The sequence below is a fragment of the Triticum urartu genome, chromosome 7A (genome assembly GCF_056163025.1).
Source record: "Triticum urartu cultivar PI428250 chromosome 7A, HENAU_Tu73, whole genome shotgun sequence".
Taxonomy (NCBI): Eukaryota; Viridiplantae; Streptophyta; class Magnoliopsida; order Poales; family Poaceae; genus Triticum; species Triticum urartu.
The window spans coordinates 717815371-717829229 of NC_141879.1; the positions used below are offsets into that span (position 1 = coordinate 717815371).

The following is a 13859-nucleotide window of genomic DNA, read 5'->3' on the forward strand; positions in this document are numbered from 1 at the left end:
GATTCTCTGTTCTGTGATGAACTTCAAACTTTGGTGGTCTGTTTTTATGATTAAAGAGGATCCCAGAAAATAGTGTCTCCATTTCCTTAAAGATTCCAAAATTGCTATTGCCTCTTTTTCATAGGTGGACATTGCAGGTGCTTTTGGACCTAGTGATTTACTGTAGTAGGCAATAGGTTTGTTGTTCTGCATAAGGACAGCTCCCACTCCAGCTCCTGAAGCATCACATTCCAGGACAAATGGTATAGAAAAATCTGGGAGAGCCAGTACTGGTGCATTTGTTAGACTTTCCTTTAATGTCTGAAATGCTCTGGTGTGTGTCTCTGTCCATAGAAAGGAATCCTTCTTCAACAAGTCATGAAGTGGTCTGCAAATAAACCCATAATCTTTGATGAATCTCCTGTAGTACCCTGCCAGCCCTAAGAAACTCCTTATTTCAGTAGGGTTGGTTGGAATAGGCCACTGTTTCACTGCTATGATCTTTTCAGGGTCTGTTGCAACACCTTGTGCAGAGATCACATGACCAAGATATTCAACAGTGTCTGTACCAAATGTGCACTTGGATCTGTTGAGGAAGAGGTTGTGTTTTTCCAAGATGTCCAACACTATCTTTAAATGCTCCTTGTGTTCCTCTGGGGTTTTGCTGAAAATCAGGATGTCATCAAAGAAAACCAAGACAAATTTCCTTAAATAAGGTGCAAATATCCTATTCATCAGTGCTTGAAAGGTTGCAAGAGCATTAGTGAGACCAAAAGGCATGACCAAGAACTCAAAGTGGTCTGAATATGTTCTGAATGTTGTTTTGTGTATATCTTCAGGTTTCATTCTGATCTGGTGATATCCTGACTTGAGATCCAATTTACTGAATATTGCTGCTCCATGGAGAGTTCATCCAATAAATCCTCAATCACTGGTATAGAAAATTTATTTTTGATTGTCTGTGCATTCAGTTTTCTGTAATCAATACACAGTCTCCAAGTACCTCCTTTTTTCTGACTAAAATAGCAGGAGATGCATATGGGCTCATGCTATGTTGTATGATGTTTCTAGCCAGAAGGATCTTGATCTGCTGTTCCATCTCATTTTTCTGTAAGTGTGGAACTCTATATGGTCTCACATTTGGAGGCGTAGAGTTTTCTTTAAGGGGAATTGCATGATCACATTCTCTCTTTGGTGGTAGTTCAGTTGGTTCCTGAAATTGTCCCTTGTACTGCTCTAAAACTTGCAAGATATCTTCAGGTGTGTGCTGCTCTTGTACTGGTGAGAGATGGCCAGTGGTCATGAAGTGTAAGCTCATTGCAAAACCTACTGCTCCACTGTCCAGTAGTTTGTTCATCTTATCTGCAGTAATAACTTTTGGTGGTTCAGTACTAGTGCAGTCTGGAAAAGTTATTTGAGTACCTTTGTCCTTTGTGAATGTGACAGTTCTTTCTTCAAAGTCCATGGAAATTGGGCTATGCTTTTTGAGCATGTCACAACCAATCACTATATCATATCCTTGCAGTTCTAGTACTGTCAGATCATTGCAGAATGTTTCTTGGCCAATTCTGAATTTTAAGGACTGAGCACATGCACCAGAAGTGAGTGAACCTCCCCCGGCTACTGTAAATTTCTTGGTGGGTGTGTTTATGAGTTGGCACTTGGCCTTGAGGGCAAACTTGAGATCAATGAATGTATTTGTGCTGCCAGTGTCAATCAAAGCAACTCCTTGTCTGCCCCCAACAGAGATGTGAACTGCTAATGTAGAGGAAGAAGTGTTCCCTGAAACTGCTTGTGCAGAGATGTGCATACAGTCAGCTGTGGTTTCAGTTAAATGTCCTTCAGCTGCTAGGACAGCCAGTTGAGCTTCTTCTTCAGGAGAAAGGTCTGTGATCTCATTTTCTCCTGTTATAGCATGTATTGCAGGAGCTTGCTTGCATTTATGTCCAGGTGCCCATGGACCATTGCATCTCCAGCATATACCAGGTTTCTTTGTGGCAGGTGCTGCTTGTGGAACATGTAAGTTGGGTGCTGCTGGAATAGTTGCTTTATGTTGCTGTGTGGAATGATACTGCAGTTGTTTATCCTGATAAGACTGATATTTAGCTTGCAGACCACTTTCATAGTCTCTGGCTAACCAATAAGCCTGGTTGAGAGTTGTTGGCCTTTGTGGTCTGAGATTGCATCGTATGCTAGGTTTCAGTCCATTGATAAAGCTGACTATGTAGTAGTTCTCCTGCAAATAGGGGTGCTCATCTCTGACGACTGCCATGATTTCCTCAAATTTGTCAGTGTAAGAAGCTACTGACAGGGTGTTCTGCTTCAGATTATGGAATTTTTGAAGTACTTCATAAATACTTGAATCTGCAAATCTGTCACACAGTGCTCTGCAGAATTCTTGCCATGACAATGCTTTGTTATCCATTTGGGCACTTCTTACCCAGTTATCAGCTCGACCTGTAATATAGGTGAGTGCTAAATCCACCTTGCATTCATTAGGAGTTTGTGCTAACTGAAAGTACTTGTTAACTTGCCTGATCCAACCCAATGGGTTCTCACCACTGAAATTAGGGAAATCTAGTTTAGGTCCCTTGGAAATGGATTTCATGAATTGAATTGCTGTCAGATTGCTACTGCATTGCTGTGTTCCTTAGTGTTGGTGCTTGTTGTCCCTCATTTCGAACAGTACCTGAAGATTGCCCTTGGAATTGCTGCACACGTTGCTGGTCCGTTGTGGCCCCTTGATTTGCTAGTTCTCTTTCCCGAGTCTTTGCTTGTGCTTACTGATTTTGCCGCTGTGGGACAACCACTGTTGTTTCTGTTTGAGAAACAAGGGAGGGTGGGTTGGGATTTTCAGACCGCATCTCCCTCGGGATAGTGAAAATCTCCTGCTGGACCTTGGAATTGTTTTCCACCAAGAGTTCCACCTTGCCCAATTGCTTCTCTAAGGAATCGATCGTCTGTAAGCGATTGTTGACTAGATCCATCTGATCCTGGATCTTGTCCTGTTTCAGGCCGAGCGCAGCGACTTCGCTCTGAAGAGCTTCGAGCTCGTCTGAGATCTCGTCCATGTGCTTCGTCCTGGTAGCCATGGCGATCACCGGCTCTGGAATTTTACAACAGAACAAGTCTGCAACCCTGGCCCGTGACCTCGCCCTTCCGCCGCCAAAATCCGCCTCCGACGAACTCCGCTGCCGCGATCGACAACCCGCTGTGGAATTTTACCAAGCCGAGACCCAACCACAGCCTGCTTCGACCGAATCGCCTCCGAGGAACGACTGGCTGCTGATACCAATTGACAGGACCAAATTACTCCGATCAACAACACAACTACTCGAACTAGCCCCGATTGTATTAATTTTGAGGAACAGAGTACAGATACAGGGGTTCAGATCGAGGATCTGCCCGAATTCTACCAAGTAGTCTAGGGTTCTACACTTAGGCTAGCCATTACAACTTGGAGAAAGGGAAAGATGACAGACGTCTCGAAGGGGCTAAATAGCTGGCAGGTTGGTGGCGACGCCGTGCCAGACGCGCTCCGTCATTGTAGGCTTCAGGAGGGTGGCGGCAACGGCGTGAAGGTGAACAGAACCGTTACCATTGTCGACCGTTGATGTCCATCTGTTCCATCCCAGCCGTCCGTTCCCAGGTGCGTACCGCTTCATCATCGCTGTCGATTTCTTCAGAGTAGTTGCTCTGTTCTTCAGTTAAGAGGTGTACATCAGCAGGGTCCTGACACTGGAGGAGGTCGGCGCCGAGTACGAGCTGGTGCACGTCCACCTCCCCGCCGGCGACCACAAGGGCCCCGCGCATCTCACCCGCAGCGTATGTGCCGCTCACCTCTTCTTCTTCAGTTCTTCCAGCAGCCTCACTGAGATTTCTTTTTCCATAACGAATGCCCTTAGATTGCCCGGCTGAGAATTTGGGTGATGGTTGCTAGGCTGCGTACAGGTTCAGATTCAGAAAGTAGTCTAGCACTCTAGCTAGCCATGCTTAATATGTCTGATCCTAGTTCAACTCTGTATTTGCCTTGCAGCCCTTTGGTCAGGTCCCGGCTTTCTAGGACGGCGATCTCATTCTTTTCGGTGAGAGAATAAATATTCATTCAGATTTCTATATATCTCGTATCGACACACAAACACAAGAAAACCCCCAAAAGAACAACATTTCGTGTAGCTATAGACTGCAAACGAGTCAATTGTAAGAAACCACCACATTTGTGGCTAGGTTTATAGAAAACCACCAACTCGTTAATTCATTGTAAAAAAACACCACAAAATCACTTAAGTCATTGCAAAAAGCACTGATCGGGTGATTTGGCTCATTTAATCACTTTCTGACAGGTAGGACCGAGTTGTAAGGTGCTGACTTGGCAACCAAATGTCATACACACCCCTGTATCTAAAAATGAATAGCAATCAAACCCTCCCTCCCAATCCCCGTCCCTTGCTCTAATCAGCTCCCACCGGCTCCCATCGCCGCACCACCCCCACCGGCTCCTGTTGCCGTCGCCGGATCCCGTCTCCGCGCCGCCCCCACCGGCTCCCGTTGCCGCCCCCACTGGCTCCCGTCGCCGCGCCGCCCCTACTGGCTCCCATCGCCGCCGCTGGATCCGTCACCGCGCCGCCCCCACTGGCTCCCGTCGCCGCCGCTGGAAGCCCACCCGCTTCCCTCCCTCGATGGCGCAGACGCCGCGAGTGCTTCTGCCATGGCAGCGCTAGAGCGGGTGCTCCGTCTCGAGCTCATCCTCTTCAATGGAGGAGGGTGACAGGAATGGCTTGTCGAGCAGGTGGAGCTCGTCGCCTCCTCCCCCTCCACTCTCTTCGCCGACCACATCAGAGGAGGCTTCCCCTCCTCTGCTTCGGCTTCCGACGCGTGCTCCACATCGCTTCAGCACCGGCAGGCCAACGCCTCAAAAATGCGCACACCCGGGCCGCCTCCTTGTCCTCTATCGCGGCCGTACCCGTCTCCGACGCCGACGAGGGCGCCGCCATGCCAATCAGACAGCAGGGCCAGTGCGCTGAGGTTGTCCACACCGAGGGGGCTGATTGCACTTTTTAAAAGTTCTAGGGGGTGTGTGTGTGTCAATGTTTTGCTAAGTCAGCTCTTAACAGCCAGGCCCCACTTGTCAGAAAGTGATCAAACGGGCTAGATCACCCGATCAGTGCTTTTTGCAACGACTTAAGTGATTTTGCGGTGTTTTTTGCAACAGATTAATGAGTTGGTGGTTTTCTGCAAACCTAGCCACAAATGTGGTGGTTTCTTACAATTGACTCACTGCAAACTGAACAAATTGCTCTGTACAACATTATTCAGATGATTTATATTTCGTATATATATATTGTCATCCCAGAGTCGCGCGCGATTTCAAGGTACGTACTCCGCAAAGGCGTGTCCGATCTACTCCGAGAAAACAGCCTCGCCGAGTCAGCGGCGGTGGACGCATGGCTCGAAGCTGAGTCCCACAACTTCGACAGGGCCATGTCGGCGATCACCTTCCAGTGCTTCGTCATGCCCATGTTCATGGGCGGGACGACCAACCAGAGGGTCGTCGAGGAGAACCTGGAGAAGCTGAAGGTGGCCCTCGGAGTCTACGAGGAGCGTCTGTCCAGATCCCGGTACCTGGCCAGAGATTTCATCAGCCTGTCCGACCTCAGCCATTGCCCCATGGCTCACTACCTGCTGGCCAGCCCCTGCTCGTCGGTGCTCGATGCGTATCCGCGTGTGAAGGCGTGGGTTGATTGCATGATGGATCGGCCGAGTGTGAAGAAGGTCATGGAGCTTATGGATGCTTCATAAAAAGAATGGTGTTGTAGTGTGTGCTTTGTGTTAAATAATAACCATGTTGAAAACCACATAAATATCCAACACTTTGTGGAATGAAAGTTGTGTGGAGATGATTTGTCTTGGTTCCATTCTGAATAGCAATCAAACCCATTAACAGTGGCGTAAGGTGCGGACACTCGCGCATGCCACGTTGCCCGACGTACTGCTTCCGCAGTAGTTCGCGATTGGGGAAAAGAAAAGGCGTGACTGGATTGGTTGGTCAAGTCGTCTCGATCAATCCAGACGGGTCATGACCTAGCACGGGTCTCTCCCACGACTCCCTTCCCTCTTGCCGTCGTCGCCTCCTCACATCCTCCCTGACGCCGCCGCCGCCCCCGTCCTTCTGCCTCCCCTTTTCCCACCCTTTCCTCCACCGCCCCATCTTCGTCACCGCCCCCCTTCTCTCTGCCGCGCCACTGACGAGGCATCCCCGATCCGCCCGATCCTGGCGACTCGGCTTCTTCCTGCCACCACTAGGTACTCCTCTTTGCTTGATGCCGCTGTCGTGCTCGCCTCTGCTTATTTATTTATTTTTGGTCTGCATCTGAGAGCTTGTGGTCAATGATTACAATCACGACCACCACCACCATCACCACGATGAGTTCCAGCGGCTGCTATTGGGGGAACTGGCTGAGGAGGCAGATCTCGAGCCCGACAACATCATCCATGACCACTATCACCACCGCGGTTTCCAGCCAGAGACAACACCCATGGGTCTGGATTTTTACCTTTACTTTCGTGTATAAGCGATTCTGCTCGTCAATCACAGTATGGTCATCCAGAGTAGATGTTGGTCATGAAATTTGACCCCATGGGTATTTCCATGGATGACTAGGATGCTGGTCACAAAATTTCCCTTTGCTGCACATGAGTATTATTTTGTCAGCTGCAAGGCTGCAATCATGTTTGAATCTGACAGAGGTAGCAATTCGTTAGTCCAACGCACACTGAAAACATGGACTGTGACACCGTGTGGCTCTGTGTATTTAGACAGGTTGAGAGCATCCTTAATATCCTGACAGGTTGTTTATGGTCACTCAGCAACAAATCATATGATTGTAATTCGGTTATATGAGGCTATCAGGTAATTAGTTCATGATACTGTTTTTTACTCACTATGCCTGCAATGTTTTTTATTGTCCGCTTTTTACTCATTCCAGCACTTGTATCTGAAGAACATCAAAGGAGACGATGGCACTATCACGCAGTATGAGGACATGTTTTCATAGTCAAAGACTTGCTGCCCTGGCAATATTAGTTGCAGACTTGTTGGACATTTAACGTCTTGGTGTCAGTATTTTTATCCTTTTTCGATGTTGCCTAAATCTCTACAACTCTGTCTTCTTTAGGTATGTGATCTTTATAACAACTGGTGGCCAATGTTAACAGGTAAGAGACACATTTGTGTGGAATGTGTGGTTTCTAGGCGTGCGACACCCTGACACGACTGTTAACTTTGGGGGATTTGGCAGGTGTGTGGCTGAGAGCGATAGGGTGCTCGCTGCTGGTTCGTTAGCATGGCATCACTCGTCTGCCTCTTCCTCCGCCCAGTGATCTTCTGTGAGTTCCGTGCTTTGATCCACGGCAACCATTCTTTTGTTTTATGCCTTTTTTTGAATTGTGATTTTTTTAAATGTGTGGACTTTTAAAAAATCTATGAATGTTTGTCAAATGCGTGAACTTTTTATTCAAGTTCTTGAACTTTTTTGAATTTGTGAACTTTTTGAAATTCATGAAAAAAGCATATACGTGAACTTTTCTCATATGCACGAACTTTTTTGAATTCATGAAGTTTTTCAAATTCATGATCTTTTTTTCAATTCTTGATTTTTTTTCTAGTTCGTGAACTGATTTTCTAATCCATGATTTTTTTAAACGAAAAAACATTTTTTTACTTCACCAAGTTAAAAAGATCATGAATTTGAAGGTGAAGGTGTTCGGGCCGGTGAGATCCACCTGCGTGGCGCGGGTGCTGGTGTGCCTGGAGGAGGTCGGCGCCGAGTACGAGCTGGCGCACGTCCACCTCCCCGCCGGCGACCACAAGGGCCCGGCGCACCTCGCCCGCAGCGTACGTGCCGCTCACCTCTTCTTCCAGCAGCCGATTGCTTTCACTGAGATTTCTCTTTCCATAACGAGTACCCTTAGATTGCCCGGCTGAGATTTTGAGTGATGGTTGCTAGGCCGCGTACAGGTTCAGATTCAGAAAGTCTAGCTAGCTAACCATGCTTAACATGTCTGGTTGTTCATCAGCTCTGTATTTGCCTTGCAGCCCTTTGGCCAGGTCCCGGCTTTCCAGGACGGCGATCTCATCCTTTTCGGTGAGAGAACAAATATTCATTCACATTTCTATATATATCGTGTCGACACACAAACACAAGGAAAAGCCTGAAAGAACAACATCTTTGTGTTAGCTTAGCTATAGACTGAGCAAATTGCTCTGAAAAATAATTATTCAGATTTAACTTTCGTATTATGTTGTCATCCCAGAATCGCGTGCGATTTCAAGGTACGTGCTCCGCAAAGGCGCATCCGATCTTCTAAGGGAGAGCAGCCTCGCCGAGGCCGCGACGGTCGACGCGTGGCTCGACGCGGAGTCCCACAACTTCAACAGGGCTATGTCGGCGATCACCTTCCAGTGCTTCTGGGGATCACTAAAAAACACATTTTTCTCTTGCTCTTCCCGCAGCAGATCCCTCCCCACTTTCACAAAGCTTCTCATCCTCTTCCTCCCTCCCTCTCGCACCGTCCGTGAAAGCGCCTCGCCGTATCCATGCTCCATCTAACCCTGTCATCCAAACACCTTTTTGGTTAGAGTTAGTTCAGGGTTAGTTTAGAGTTAGAATCTAATTCTAACCTCTAACCGAGTTAGAGTATCCAAACAGGGCCTTTGTCGTGCCCATGTTCATGGGCGGGACGACTGACCACAAAATCATCGACGAGAAGCTGGAGAAGCTGAAGGTGGCCCTCGGAGTCTACGAGGAGCGTCTGTCGAGGTTCAAATACTTGGCCGGAGATTTCATCAGCCTGGCGGACCTCAGCCATTGCCCCATGGCTCACTACCTGCTGGCCAGCCCCTGCGCGTCGGTTCTCGATGCGTATCCACGTGTGAAGGCTTGGATTGATGGGATGATGGATCGACCGAGCGTGAAGAAGGTCATGGAGCTTATGGATGCGTCGTGAAAAGAGTTGTGTGGTGTGTGCTTTGTGGATTGGAAGTTATCTTTTTTTTTAAGATGTGCTGGTGCATACGATTCGATTTGTTTCACCAACTCTTTCCAATTTGAATAGGAGGGATATAAAAGTTATACCTCCCCTCAATCTCCTTAAATCCTTTTTGAGAGAAGTTTAACTGAACAAGGCCCTAGAGGGTTTCAATCAGCCGTCAAACGGTCTAAGTATACCCAATTTATGTGGAAAAATCTTTATTACTTACACCTCAAATTCCCAAATTGGCATATTTTGAGGATTTAATCAAACCTAACCGAAGCCTCAAACCTATAACTTCTCAAAAGTTTGAGGAGTTAAATCTCAAAAGGTTCTTTTTTGGATCAAATTTGAGAGAGCAACGCCTTTCTCCTCAAATCACGAGCTAGCTCTTCTTACTACATAAAACGGCAGAACCGCCACCGCGACGACCGATTGACATCCCGCCGCTATAAATTCTTACTAGCGCCTCACCCGAACCCTAGGTCTTCCTCATTGCCACCCATTTCCCCCCAAAATTGTCAGAATCCAGACTGAAATCACCTCGCCCAAAAGTGCTGCCGCTTGATTTGCCACCGTCGTCGCTCGAATCACCACCACCGCTTGATCCGTCGCTGTAGGCTGCTCCCCACCCATCGCTATGCCTACTCATGCCAACACCTCCCGCTAGTCGTCGTGAGGGACGCCAGCGACGCAATGAAGCAGGCGGAGCACTAGTAGAAAAGGGGGCAAAGGTCCAGGCCGGGTTAGCCCATTAGTCCCGGTTCAGTCACGAACCGGGACTAATGTGAGCATCGGTCTCGGTTCGTGCGGCTAAGGCATTAGTCCCGGTTCACCTGAGCCCTTTAGTCCCGGTTTGAGGCACGAACCGGGACCCTAAACCTCAAACCGGGACTAAAGGTCCCATTTTCAAACTCTACCCCCCTTGGTGGATCACCTTTTTTGTTTCGAAAAAATCAAAAGAAAATGATAAAAACTTCAAAAAAATAAAATCCTTCGAGAGGTAGTTATATTACTACATCTACTAGTTAGGAAAATTTAAAAACTTAAATTTGGACATGTTTTGCAAAAAATGTAGGGAAAATGTAAAACGGCTATAACTTTGCATACGATGTTGGAAAAAAAGTATAATATATCAAAATATTCAGAACGAAAATCCGCTTCGATTTTGACGGCCTACGGCCTGTTTGCAAATTTTTAGAATCCTCAAATTCTAAAAGGAAAAAAAATTATGCTCAAATTTTAGTTTTTTTTGTATTTTCATTAAATCTGGTCAAACTATGGTCAAACTACTTATTCAAGAAGTATTAGTGTTACTAAATAATTATTCAAGAATATTAGTGTTACTAAATAATTATTTCAGTTTTTTTAATTTTGGTCAAATCTGGTCAAACTATGGTCAAACAATGGTCAAACTACTTATTCAAGAAATATTAGTATTACTAAATAATTATTTCATTTTTTTGAATTTTGGTCAAATCTGGTCAAACTATGGTCAAACTGTGGTCAAACTATGGTCAAACTACTTATTCAAGAAATATTAGTGTTACTAAATAATTATTGTTTTTTAGAACAATAGTTTCAAACTCAAACAGTGAAATGTGTGACTTCATGCTCAAGCTAAATTCCTGAGGGTTAATAGGATTGACATCTTACTATTGTCAGGAAAACAACAAGTGCGGACTTGGAAACGAGGGAGAATAGAACCCGGAAGTTAAGCGTGCTCAGGCTGGAGTAGTGAGAGGATGCGTGACCGTCCGGAAAGTTAGATGATTTGGAATTATGAGGGGTGATTAGAGATTAGAGGTTAAATTGAGTAGTGGTGAGGGGTGATTAGAGGTTAAAATAATTCAAAAATTTGAAAATAAAAAAAATCAAAAAAAATTATAAACTTTTCTTTAGTACCGGTTGGTGTTATCAACCGGGACTAAAGGTGGACCTCCAGGCAGCGGCCACGTGGAGGGCCTTTAGTCCCGGTTCGTATAAGAACCGGGACTAAAGGGGGAGGCTTTAGTAACGACTCTTTAGTCCTGGTTCCAGAACCGGGACTAAAGGCCCTTTATCTACTAGTGGAGGAGGAACAACCCCACTCCGGCGTCAAACCGTCGAAGGAGAAGGATAAAGAGGGAGAGGAGGAAGGTGAGGGGAAGCAATCCCACGCCAGCACAAAGGTGCACCACACGATGTCTTGGTGCCCCTCCAACCTTGGGAGGAGGAGCACCGAGTCACCAAGGTGTCGCTCGCCTCATGCACGTCAACGCCCTCCACACAGACCCCCGGGCAAATGGTGGAGGACCGCACCACTGAAGCGCGACTTGCTGCCGAGCGTCGGGCATCACTACTGCCACCGATTGTCGTGAATCTTAACACGGACAACAATCAGGTGCCGAAGATGCACAGGGACGCCCACAATGGCGATGCATGAGGCTCCGCCAGGTCGGCAATGATAAAACTTGGCTCTAACTCTGATTAGTGCTTGTTTTAGCATAAATGTAGCTCGTTTTAACTTTAATTTAGCTCGAAAGTAAGTGTTATCTACTTTTAATTATGAACCGTGATGTTGTGTTATGAATACTATATAATTATGCACTGTGTGGTCTTAGTATACTTTCAAATTTGAGTTTTGAATGAGGTTTTTGTGCACAAACTGGATCCGAGGAGTTATATTTGAGAGTTATGCTAGCTGCACGCATTTTTAACTCGTGTTTGAGGAGTTAAGGTTTGCAGAGAAAATTGAAAGGAAACGTTTTGTGAGTTCGGTTAGAGGTATCCTAATCCTAGCCATTTAAAGCTTAATTGTGTTTGTGAGAATGATTTTCGATGTGTCCATGATTAGAATTACATCGGTGAATTATCTCGGTGAGGTGGTAGTCGAGTTGTGCCGCCATGAGGAATTAAGCACTATCTAAAGTGATGCTTTTGGTTGTGCCTTTTTGTTATTGTCGTTTAACTTTATATTCAAGGTATTTTTCGGTTCTCAGAGAAGTTTTCTAGACATAGGCAGGGTCAGTCCTGAGATTTTGGGGGCCCAAGGCGAACCTAAAATCCAGGGCCCTTAGTAAACACATCATATTAGTAAAAATAAATGTATGTATATATGAATATTTAGCAATAACACTCCAATGCATTCAAAATCAGTGTGCGTATCAAATAATTTATACATAATACCTTAAAAATTTCTTCTAACATTCCTCGATGCAAAGTCGCTTATGATGGGGTCGATGTCAATCTCATCCAATAATTTCTTCTCGATGCATGATGTAGCCAAACCATTTAACCTCTCTTGAGTCATTGTTGACCTCGAATAATTCTTCAACAATTTCAGCTTTGAAAAGCTTCTTTCAGCCGATGCGACCGTCACAGGCACAGTGAATAAGATGCGATAAGCAATGAAGATATTTGGATAACAATCAACTTCTTTGACATGCCCAAAAATCTCCATGGCAGACATTACGCCATTTGGCAAAGTGAATCTCATAATCTTCAATTCAGAAATAAGATCATATACCTCTACATCAGATGAACCAATGATCTAATCCATCATGTGCTAAGGAACTCTGACTCCTGCTACGGCTAGACTTGAAGATCTTACAACAAAAGCAAAAAACTTTGTCAACACCTTCTGAATAAACTAGCCATTTTCTATCATGTTTCTCTCCATTGCTTAATTTCCTATGATAATGAACATAGGAAAAATGTCTTCCTGCATCATCTACACAGTATTCCATTTTATCCTCTTCCTCTCTCATTGGCCCTTTCTCAACTAATACATCTCTTGCTTTATTGTCAAGATTATCCCAATTTCTTGGATCATAAATATCAGGAGTATATACTGGTTCATCAACACTAGGAGACTGTCCTTGTGCATCCGATGAATTACCTATATTCTCGGAGCCACTTACATTGTTGTCGTCGATGTTGGTGTCGGCATTTTCTTTTTGCTGATCGGATTCTGAATTCACATTATTTTGTTGCTCTTCCTCTATGGCAACTATCGCCAACTCATCACCTCGGTTTATCGAAGTAGTGGAAGTACGCTTGAAATATCTGTGCACATGTCCATGTTGTGATTGTACCAATTTATCTGCGGCCTTCTTCTTTCTCCTTTTTTTTGCTACCTGATGCATACTTCCTATTTCTCGGAGGCATGCTAAAACACAATCCTGAAAAAGTAATTTTTGCATCAATTATTGAACAGTACCACATACGCATCAAGGGACGGCCAAACACAAATATAGTATACCTGGTTCTGATGGTCTGAATTCTGATAGCGTCAGTCCGAGTGCTGTTTGCAGCGCCTAGACTCGGAGAGCAATGAGCAATTGACCAAGACTGAGGGCCATCTGAATTGAAATCAGCTGTGAACTGTATTAGGAAGGAGATTAGGAGAAGAGAATTAGAAATTAGCAAGAGGCATATGGCAGTCGGCAGACCTGCAGTACGGCACGTCGGCGACGGCAGGCGGCGGCCTAGGGCTGGGAGCCTGCGTGATGAGACGGGTCAAACTGTCGAGAATCGACAGGATCACGATCGGTCTTTTTTTTTCTAAGTGAAGCTGTGAAAGGATAGCATATTATTGTCTTTTTTTAACGTGGAGGACGAAGGAAAGCGATCGCTAATCAAGCCGCACATGTTGCTAATCCTGCCGCTGCGGCTCGTTTCGCTTGCGAGCCTGTGCATGTGCGTGAAAGGCTGATAAAAGGCCTCGTCTTTGGCTATTTTGTTTGACATGGGCCTAAAGCCTGCTATACGTATATACCTTGTACATACCTGGATGGGGGCCCCTACCTTGTGGGGGCCCGGGGCGGCCGCTCCCCCTGCCCCTCCCCAGGGCCGGCCCTGGACATAGG

General features: G+C 45.9%; 1 protein-coding gene and 1 pseudogene across 1 annotated transcript; both read left to right on the top strand.

The window, feature by feature from the left end:
- The first annotated feature begins 3452 nt into the window (after positions 1–3452).
- On the top strand, positions 3453–5778 carry LOC125521076 (glutathione S-transferase 1-like; annotated as a pseudogene).
- Positions 5779–7717: 1939 nt separating this feature from the next.
- Positions 7718–8985, top strand: LOC147962136 (putative glutathione S-transferase GSTF1). The gene is made up of 4 exons (XM_087534490.1): positions 7718–7873; positions 8075–8123; positions 8293–8440; positions 8688–8985. The coding sequence occupies exons 1-4, from the start codon at positions 7721–7723 to the stop codon at positions 8983–8985; spliced, it is 648 nt and encodes a 215-aa protein (XP_087390616.1). The 5' UTR covers positions 7718–7720.
- The last annotated feature ends 4874 nt before the right edge of the window (positions 8986–13859 follow it).

Excerpts from the sequence above, each read along its gene's own strand:
- LOC147962136 (XM_087534490.1), top strand. The coding sequence starts at position 7,721 with ATGAATTTGAAGGTGAAGGTGTTCGGGCCGGTGAGATCCACCTGCGTG. Across the intron at positions 7,874-8,074 it reads CGGCGCACCTCGCCCGCAGC|CCCTTTGGCCAGGTCCCGGC; the intron begins GTACGTGCCGCT and ends TTTGCCTTGCAG. Across the intron at positions 8,441-8,687 it reads ATGTCGGCGATCACCTTCCA|GGCCTTTGTCGTGCCCATGT; the intron begins GTGCTTCTGGGG and ends GTATCCAAACAG.